Genomic DNA, 10289 nt, shown 5'->3' with positions numbered 1-10289 from the left:
TTCCTTATCACTCTTTCTCCACTTTAGACTGAAGAAGAGGGGGCAAGAGCCTTGGATTTCTATTTACAAAGTAAATGATTACTTTACTCCTCCATATTGGGACTTTAAGCACGTGTTCATTAAAGTTCAATGCAAAAATTACTGAAAATCAATTTTGGCCAGTACACATAAATGACTCTTGATATATTTTTAGTTTTTGTGTTTTATCAATTTTTTTTTAATAGAAATAAGCTCCATAAATGATACCAAATGCAGTTAAAATAATTTTTGTGAAGAAAAATTAGAAAGAAAAATGATACCAAAGGATGTAGCGTTTCTTTAATAAAATCAATTTTAATTACCTTTTTTTTTTTTGGGGGGGGGGGGGTGGGGGGTGGGGTGGGTGTTGAGGCAAGTAATTTCTTATGATTACAACCCTGGTTGCAAATTGTTTATAGTGAACTTCTTTCTTTTGCATTTTGTCTCATTTAACAATAAATAAGAGGGAAAAAGCTGTTAGTACAGTTAAAAAGTTGTTCTCATCCGAAAAATTTCAGGATAAAACTAAGTAACAGTTAACCTTTAAATGCTGCATTGCCAGATTCCCAGGGCTACCAAAGCTGCTGTTGTGATTCCATCAGTACATGTTACTGCCTCTAAACAGTGTTTTATGATAGACAAAATTCAGAAATGTTGCAAATCAAAAGAATAAATAAATTGAAAAGCAATTGGTTCCAATAGTTACTACAGGAGGCTAGTAACATAAAAAAATGGAGTTCAAATATTATTTCCCGAAAGAAACATGGAACATGAGAAGCAGCTGTTCATTGTGGTTCATCTGGTGGAGGCTGTGAAGAGGATCCAAACTCAATATTTGGGTATATCCCAGGTGGCCTCTCCTGCGGTTGGATTGTTAACAATTGGATTGAATCACCAACAACATCTGCCCATCCATAATGAGGTTCAGCCCTTAACAATCAAAAGATCACACTATGTTAAGTTGAATTTTGGTAAGCTTCACTGAAAAAAGAAATAGAACTTTGGTAGAATTAATAGAAGCTGTCTATCCTAATTTACATTTCCATCCAAGTTTACATGCAAATATTATCAATTAGAAAATAAAAAATGGTCTTCTTACTCATAAAAGGTTTCCTCCTCCACAATGATATCCCAACTTTCACCCGTAGTGCTTCTACCATATTTGTGTACTTTCCTGATACATACAGTTCAGGCATATATTAATCCATGGGAAAAAACTTGGCACCATATGTGGACTTCGTTCCATTTTCTGTCAAAATAAGATCCAGCAGACCAATTTTCACCAAGTGCATGCATTTCGCGTTGAAAACCAAGTAAAAACATTCAATACTAAATACATTTTAAGAGGAGTTCATGAAAATATGCTCTTGATGTTCAAGTTGCATACCCGTCTTGAAAGTGTTCTTCACCCCATGTCCTTGTCCAACCTAGAAAGCAGAAGATATAGCACACGGATGAAAAAATATCTCAAATAAGTGGAAATGCATTAACTTTTGAAAAGCGAAACAAAGATAGTAGTGGTTAGCACAAACAAAAAGTTATCCTAAAACAGTTGCAAAGTAGACATTTCCAGCAGCCAAGAATTGTAAGGCCAATACAGCATTGAGTTGATTTTAGTCTTTGGCTTTTGGCATCTCAGTATACCTTGTGGTAGTGCAAGGGAAATAAAAGGGCCACAACCTGGTGCAAGATCCATTTTAATGGGGTCCCTAGAGGGGTGGTCTGTAGTCGGGTCTGACCTTAGGATCTTTTTACATGAAGTGGGTACCATCAGAAGTGAGCCCGCATCTCAACACTAGCCAGCCCAAGCATTTAACTGTGCACCAAGCGACAGCCCCTTGGTAGTGCAAGGAAAAAGCACAAATGAAATCACTCTTTTTGATGTGTCATTAACGTAAGAAGAAATAAATCAGGATCCTTAATCTCAGGTGCATTAAATTATCTAACCCCAAGAACAAACATCCCAGCTTCTTACTAACCTTAACAGTGTGTTCAGTCTTTTCCTTTTCTCAATATTCATCTCCATGTTTTCTACCACCTAATCCAAGTCATATGCTCAAGAACATACCCCCTTCATTAATGGATATTAATTACTACAAATGGGTCCTGGTTACTGTTTGAGCAATCACATTTTGCAATTCATGAAACCATTAAGAGCATGTTAAATATTTAGAACTTCATAAGAACTAGAGACTTCTGTATAATGCTTTCTTTATATATTTTTTGGTACTGACATGGTCTATATAATCACAATGGGATAATCGGAAGATAAGAGGAATGGACATACGATCACCAGCCGGGGATACATGCCATGTCTCTCCTTGGCGATAACCCATGCCAGCAAAGAACTTCTCTTCCCACTTGTCTCCCCATTTGGTTCCTAGTTCGGTTTCTGCCCATTTATCTGTCCTGAGAAATTTTACAGAAATATTGATTGTCAGTGCAGAATTAAGCTTAGTGATCAACTTTTACCATCTTAATAACAAAATCAGTGGATCTTGCACTCAGAATTCCAAGCACAGAGTCAGTCAGTTTGACTATGTAGCAATCCGGGGGGTTCTCACTGCCTTTTCCAAAAAAAATACTATATTGTTGCCCACTAGATGTTGGAGCTTTGTTTCATGGTTCTGATAAAGGTGTGTTTCAGACGAAAACAGTGTCTGACATTGCACAGATGAAAACAGTGTCTGACATTGCACCTATTGCATAAGTTAGACAGGCATAAATAGAATACTGGAGGTGGATGAGAAGAGTTTGACACCAAGAAATTAAAAAGATAGTGTCCCTCTTACATAGCTAGTTTGACAGTCCATTTATAACTGTGGAAGGCATTTTACGGTATTGAGTTGCACATTAAGAGTTGAACAACTTGTCACAACTCATAAATATATGGAATGTTGGATGTAGGAATACAAGAGGAGAAATCACCATGAACTAACCCAGAAAGAAAAACACATTAACTCTTTCTTTTTCCAGGCAAAGCCTATCCCTCCAACTGTAAGGGGTTTCCAGTTCCTTTTTGTCAGGGCATACATAGAGAGGGATTGTGGAATACAATTTTCTTAGCTGACCCCCAAGTAGTTGGTAGGTTTACTTGAGTTGACATTAGGTGAGCACAAGTTAACATACAATAATGAACCTGAATTCTGAAATTTAAGTATCATGAAAGCCCTCAAATAACTAAAAGTAATAACTTAGCACTATTAAGTTTTAACTACAAGGAAAATCCAAAATAACTGCAACTAGTTATCTGCATATGTCCAACCCCCACCCACCCCCCCCCCCAAAAAAAAAAAAAAAAACCAATGCATGCTCAAGGAATACTGTTATAAGAACGTTCTTGTGCAATGTCTTCAATATGGTAAGTATCAGCATAAATGAGATGATGTCATCAAATCTTGTATACATAGAGAAGCAAACTAATAATAATGGGATTTCTATTGCACAAAAATGATTACTTCACGATTTCTTGAGTGTATTTATGTTCTAATACAGGATATTATCATAATCCATATGATTAACAGTTGATAACAGCATAAGTTTTAGGGGTGCAATTCAGGCTAGCATGTTGGGCAATTGACAAATTCTGAATAGGGTTGAGCCCAAGGATCAGCCTAATGTAGTGCAAATTTAATCCTGAATTTCTCACAGGCTGCCCTGCGTTGCATCTGTACACTCTTTAGATTATACGTAGAATACTTATAATAACCATAATATATCTAATTATTATAATTTTATTAATACATTTGAACTTTGAATAGGCATGGCATTTACTGCAATTCATTTTCATTTTCTAGGTGAGGTTTTACATGTTATTCACCGAATATATGCCCCATCGGATTATTAGCCAGCATGAATATTCAATGTAGATAGTATCATTAAATGTAGCTTCTCAGCATTTAATATGGAATTCTTAGTTTCTAGGAGGTGTTACCATTTCAATTTTGGACATATTTCATTGATTCTGGCCAAAACATTCCTGTCTCAACAGGTACTGAAACAGAAACCGAGTGTAATTGGTCAAAACTGACTTAAGCCATATGAAAATTACCGTGACTTTGGTCAGAATCAAGATCATGAAAATATTTTGGCTTTGGCTATGACCAGAGTCATCATAAAAAAAAAATATATATATATATATATATACCTGTAGGAAAAACTAGCACAAAGAGCATTAAATCTAATAGCAGGAGAGGAAAGAATGTGTAAAAAACCATTTCAGGACAGATCCTTTCCCATCATAGTGCTCTCCCCACTTCTCCCCCCATGAATGCTCATTGAGTCTACCATACTTATGCGCCCCTTTCTCCGTCCAACCTTTTGCATCGTACTTTTCCCACCTGGCAGAATAAATGTATTTTCAGTGCAGATACAGACACAACCATGCCCTTTGGGGGGGGGGGGGTGTACAATTACGCACACAATTTGAGGTCAAGGTGAACCCAAGTGTTTCCTCACCATTTCTCATACCATCCAGCACTTTCAGTGCCTGACGTTGCTTGCTTTTGTGCACTCCTCTCTATCCTCGCCAAATTACTGAAGTTTGAAAGCAGATCAAGGATATTAGTACTTGTGATAAGCTAAGAACTTATTTGGGCGAAGGATGTGGTTCAGCATAATTAAAACTCAAGTCTTTGACTATGATGGCATATGCTTTCTTTTTTTTTTTTTGGTAAAGGTATGATGGCATTTTCATGCACATATTTATTCAGAATCGATTCTTTATGAGAACCATATTAGGAGTTTTTGTTTGGATCATACCTCCATTCATCTTGATGAAGATTCTCTTGCCATGTTTCCCACCATGAATCCCCCTCGGCATTTTTTCCAGATTTCTCTACACCTATGGAATGTCAAGACTGACAGAAATGAGCAATGCATAAATGGAAAAGATGATTGAGTAGCATACATTGACATTTATCAAGGATCCATGGAAAAATTTTTTTTTTTTCTTAGTATTGGAGCTAAAATTTCTGGGGTTAGAAATTTTGCAAGGGAAATTTTCTTGCAAAATTTGTAAACGTTCAAAACTCTGCTTCATTTTGTTCAGGATGCAGGAGAAATGTTGCAAAATAGGGCTACAGATTTACGGACTAGAGAAAAACAAAACAAAAAAAGGGTGGTTTCCAGTTAAACTGGTCATAAAGCTTAAATGGTCTGTTTACCCAATTCAAACAGTCGGAGACCAGCCGAAAATTGTGGCCATCACCATTTGTTTTAAAAGCCTATTTACCCAGATCAAAGCATTGGAAATTGGCAGGATACAATGGTCATTTCTGTGTACTTCAATGGGCTACTTTCCCACTTCGAAAAGTTAAAGCTTCCGGCAGAAAATCTGGTCATCGCCATATATACTTCAAAGGCCCGTTTACCCAGTGCAAAGCGTAAAATCACGGCCATGAACCAATGAAAAAAGAGAAGTCTGGAGATAATGAGTTGATGACCATAACAGAGATGTTGTGAGATGATAGTTAAATGCCCGGGCCTGGTGGTAAGAAAAAAAATGCTCTTTGGGAAAAAATAATGATCCTGTGACAAAAAAATTACCTTACTTCCCCCCCCCCCCCCCCCGGGTGCTTGCAATGAAACAGATGCCAAAAAGTGTCATTTTGTTTTTTTATTTATTCCACCCACTTTATGTTGAAACAAATGGATCCCAAATAAAAGGGAAAAGGAAAAACCTTAGAATTAATAACTCAAGACAACTCAAATGGCATCCTGACATAAATATTTGGATTCAAAGGAGCGAATTTTAGAATGCTGCAACTGTTCTAATTGACAGGCATGGACAACAATCACCAGCATATCTTCATAAATGCCAAGGTAAACAATATGGTTACTCATTCCAGAAAGGAAAAGGTACATATGTATACCTAGCTCTTTGTATCCACTCCAGTCACTCTTCTCCCACCACTGTCAACGAAATCAGTAAAGGAAATTAAATGCATCCACCACAGATAATTATTGGGGTTATACAAGCAACATAAACAAAGATGTATGAGGATAGTATAATAGACACTTTATCATGGAGATCGATTCTTCAGGCAGAAACTCAAAAACTGGTTTAACTTGTGAGCGTCTAGAAAGAAAAGTTTAATTGGATATGAATAGTTCAGCTCATCTGAAGGCTTGAAGATTTTACATGGATTTGTAAGTTCTGAAACTTAAAGTTGCATAGACAGAGAGGCACTAACATCACTATTTGTAACATTTCAAGACAGAATTTCACGTGCATCCATAACAGAAGAAAAAAAAAGATACTCTCATACATCATCACCAAATCTCAATTTTAGAAGGCACAGCACAACAACAACAACAGAAATTAGCAAATTACCATCCATGGATTGACAATGTTGAAAACAAATGGACTTCACTTATCATGCATGTAATTCCATTAACCTTCTTTGAAAGCATTAGTGATTGATACAAGGTGACAAGGAAGCCCACACTATGAAAGGGCAAAATTTTTTACTTGCATGTGTCATGAACTACTGTAAACGAAGAGTTCAATCCTCCATGCAAGCAAATTCATAGCCTAAAGCATGTTTAGTCTCAAATCAATAACCATTGGATGTTTAAAGTGTTTCCATTGTCCTGTTCTTTGAACTTTGTATAAATGCTAATTGCTCATTCATGGAAAATTTTATAGTTGGTTATACAATGAAATTTGAAAGAACAGAACAAACACTGTTCATTGTTTTAACTAAAAGTCTGGACGGAAGAAGAATAAACACAGTTGCTCAAACGGTTAATAATAAAAAAATTTACTCGACTCCAATTGATTACTTGTTCTTTTTTCCACAATCAATTACGACATGTTGCTACGAAAATTCAAAATTTCGAAGAGCTCATGTTCCTACTGAAAAGTTCCCAAGATTGAGTTTATATTCCTATTTTTCTCTGGCATTTTAAGGCAACATTTAGGAACATATTGTGGATAAACAAAATATTCAGGGATTCTTGTTGGTTGATTAGCTGCTCCCAACATATATAAATATCAGGATGATGCTCACTGAGTTGATTTCTACTCTGGAGTACATATAGACACAGAAGTAAAATCTATTAAGTCCCAAAATAATGATGAACTGGATTATCTTAGAGATTCTCAAGCATTGAACATGAAAGTATTGCAAAATCATTATATAAAGTAATGTCATAAATAAGAAAAGAATATTAGTGAAGTCAAAGCAACGGAAAAAATATAATGATTACCTTCAAAATGTTGTCCACAGGTCTTGTTTAATATTACATTATCTTTGGCATTCCAATAAATCAGCATTAAAAAAATATAATAATAAAGTTGAGTAATTAGAAGCACAAAAATACCGTCTCTTTCCATTCTGAGGAATCATCATGGGTTTGACTGCCCATCGTTGTCCACCGGCATCTGAATCCATTTTCCCTGAGGTCCTCCCCACTTTCTTGGTACCATGTAGTTCCATCTTCATCTATGCCAGACTCATTAATGTTTTCATTAAGCAACTTGATGCCCCAGTCCTTCTCATTAGCAATGCCGGTGTCTATAAGGAAAGAATCAGTACATAAAGCAATCTCTTCAGAACAAAATGAAGCAAACTATTTCATTGAAATGTAACAAAAAGGAAACACCTAATGAGCTTTGGGGAATGCATAAATGAGGTTTACAACCTCATGGGAAGCACTATATATAAATATAATATTAAACAATTTAGACCATATCATGGACTTAGAATGACAGAACCAAATACACATAGGCAACTAAACTGGTTAGCCATTGTAGTTTACCTCTTTGGGGTGGAGTAACACGAGACTGTGGAGCAGAGTTTCCTGAACCACACCGAGGATAGAATTCTTCTAGTTTTGAAGCACCAAGAAGCCTGCAGTAATGGTAAATCAAGCAACAAAAGAAACATCAGAACACCTTTTTCCAGATTTATCAGAACACAATTCAAGAACTAAGTTAAGAACAGTTGAGAGCTTTAGAAAAAAAATGTGAGTGTGGAAGATTTGTCTTCTGATCTGTGCACGAGTCATCAATCCACTGCATTAGAATTGAGCCAGTTTGATTATAAATTCCAGAGGAAGAAGAAGATAAAGAGGAGTACCGGGGCGAGGCAAAGGGCACCGCAGGAATGGCTTGGACTCGGATTCTACAAGAGCGTTTCCTGGGTTGGGACCGCCACGCCATGGCCTTGTCCATATTGTTGTCAGAGCCCGAGTTTCTCCGAAACGGGAGGACCGAGTCGAGACAACAGCTGGCTATTCGACTCAGTCGATCCCCATAACCAACTCTGCTCCTGCCTCTCCTCTTCCAGAGATCAAACCCGTGGAGATGGAGAAGAGAAACATCAGACCTGCGGATTTTAAGGCCAAATGGAGCAATTGCCCAGCCTCTAGAACCGGCCGCCATTATTATGACAATGCCATGGAAGGAAAAGTGAATCCGAATGAAGAAACCCTACTGTTAATCACACTGTGATTGAGAAGTTCTTTAGCTAGGGAACTCTGCTTCGTTGTTGGATAGCTCAAAGGAGAGCGAGTCGAGCGAGTTTCCTGTTACTTATATATAGATAGATATTAAAGAAAGGGAGAGTGAAAGAGTGGGGGTTGCTGCGTTGGTTGGTTTTGTCCGGTAATGAGTGTTGGACCAGAAGATTCCGTTTCTTCTTCTTCTTCTCCGGTGATGAGTTGTAAGTCCGGAGTGTGAGACATGAAACTATCGGAAAAATGGTTTCTATGGGAGTGATCCGTGATCGGCTTCGAAGATTCCGTCCGCTCCGCCTCAATAGAGTGAGGAGTTAGTTCATCCCAAGTCTGGGTGCGTGCTGGCGCACAATTATATAGCTCTCGTTGGCCGATTTGGACTGGAGTAGGACCTACCATCAACCAATTGAATATCTAACACACCCCTCCCACCCCCCAATTCAAAATGATGCTCGTCATTATCATCAATATTATTATTTAGTTAAGGAGAGGGTTTTCTAAAAGGCAAGGTGCTCCTATGCTATCTATCACATGGCCATTGGGAGAGTGTAAAGAAGCATAAATAGTAATGAAATTTTTTATTTTTTGAGGGTGGTATGATTATTTTACCTCCCTCTAATTCTTGGTTTAGGGGGTCATTTCCTTTTAAAGGTTTTTTTTTTTCATCAACTATTGAGAAGGAGTTTGTTGCCAGACTGTAGTATTGTGCCAGTATGAGGATCAATGGCAGCATTAGAACATGTATCAAGGGGAAGGGGAAGGGGAAGGGGAAGGGATGATCATCTCATTGCCCCATGGGAGAGGAGAGGGCGCAAGGGGATGTTAAAGGAAACTTTTTCCCCTTATTTATAATATGTTAGGGAAATAATGTGACATGATCACGCTGATATTAGGGGATAATAGATATAGACACAATAAGTAATGACTATGCTCTTGAATATAAAAAAATTTTCCTTATTATTATTAGGGAAAAAGAAAGTTTCATGGTCATATTACCCCTACGCCCAAACACAAAGGCACATGAAAATTAAGGCCCCACCCCATAAGAAAAAAAAACCTCATTATATTGATGCCATTATGCATGCTCTCACTGGGGACCATGCAATCTACCAATGATCTCTTGCCCTTAATATTATTATTAGGAAGAGGGTTTTTCAGTGTATAAGGAGAATCTACACACCACAACAATGGTTATGTAATATAAATCTGCATGATCATATCAAGCCAAAAAAATTAAATAATTCCACATGAAATGAAAATAGTACCTACCATTGTGGCCATCATAAGAGAGGCATTTCATGATAAATAACTAAAGACTTCAAAAAAATAAAAAAGAGGGAGACCCAATAAACTACCTCTTGGTGGTAAAAACGGGAGATGCACTCCATAAATAAAAAGGAAAGACACATAATATCATCAAGCACAAAGTAAATTTCAGCATCAAAGAAATTTGAGCATATCATTTAAGACAAAATACTAAAATTCACACTCGAAGATAATATTTAGCCAGCCAGCTAGACTTCAAAGATTGTACGAACTATGGTTGAGCGCAGGTGGAAAAACAGACATTATAAGAGGCAATGAGAACATGTCTTTTCACCTCTACGTTTATGCAGCAGATCTGCCCGACCACCCTACCAACACTTTTTTTTTTTTTAAGGTTACGAACCCCACCAAGCCAACTCAGACTCAAATTCTTACTCTCAATTGTACCCAGAAAACAAAAGGGTACTCTACTCCCAATAAATTTCTCATCTTTTTGGACATATATGATAAGAAATTTTTATTTTACAAAAAAAAAAAAAAAA

The 10289-nt window shown here is 37.1% G+C and overlaps 1 protein-coding gene across 3 annotated transcripts; it reads right to left on the bottom strand.

Annotated features, from left to right (window-relative positions):
- Nucleotides 1–548: 548 nt before the first annotated feature.
- Nucleotides 549–8825, bottom strand: LOC122083073. Of its 3 annotated transcripts, none has more exons than XM_042650743.1 (11): nt 8103–8824; nt 7783–7874; nt 7345–7538; nt 5892–5931; nt 4780–4861; nt 4477–4554; nt 4233–4358; nt 2306–2427; nt 1406–1445; nt 1118–1192; nt 549–948 (listed from the first exon to the last, which is right to left on the bottom strand). In XM_042650743.1, the coding sequence occupies exons 1-11, from the start codon at nt 8405–8407 to the stop codon at nt 804–806; spliced, it is 1299 nt and encodes a 432-aa protein (XP_042506677.1). In that variant the 5' UTR covers nt 8408–8824; the 3' UTR covers nt 549–803. The 3 variants fall into 3 exon arrangements, with proteins under 3 accessions (XP_042506677.1, XP_042506678.1, XP_042506679.1); XM_042650744.1 differs by having other exon boundaries at nt 549–922; XM_042650745.1 differs by lacking the exon at nt 549–948 and having other exon boundaries at nt 1145–1267; nt 8103–8825.
- Nucleotides 8826–10289: the final 1464 nt, after the last annotated feature.

The sequence above is a fragment of the Macadamia integrifolia genome, chromosome 7 (assembly GCF_013358625.1).
Source record: "Macadamia integrifolia cultivar HAES 741 chromosome 7, SCU_Mint_v3, whole genome shotgun sequence".
NCBI lineage: Eukaryota > Viridiplantae > Streptophyta > Magnoliopsida > Proteales > Proteaceae > Macadamia > Macadamia integrifolia.
The sequence above is the reverse complement of the archived record's forward strand: the minus strand, read 5'-3'. Positions and strand labels throughout refer to the sequence as shown.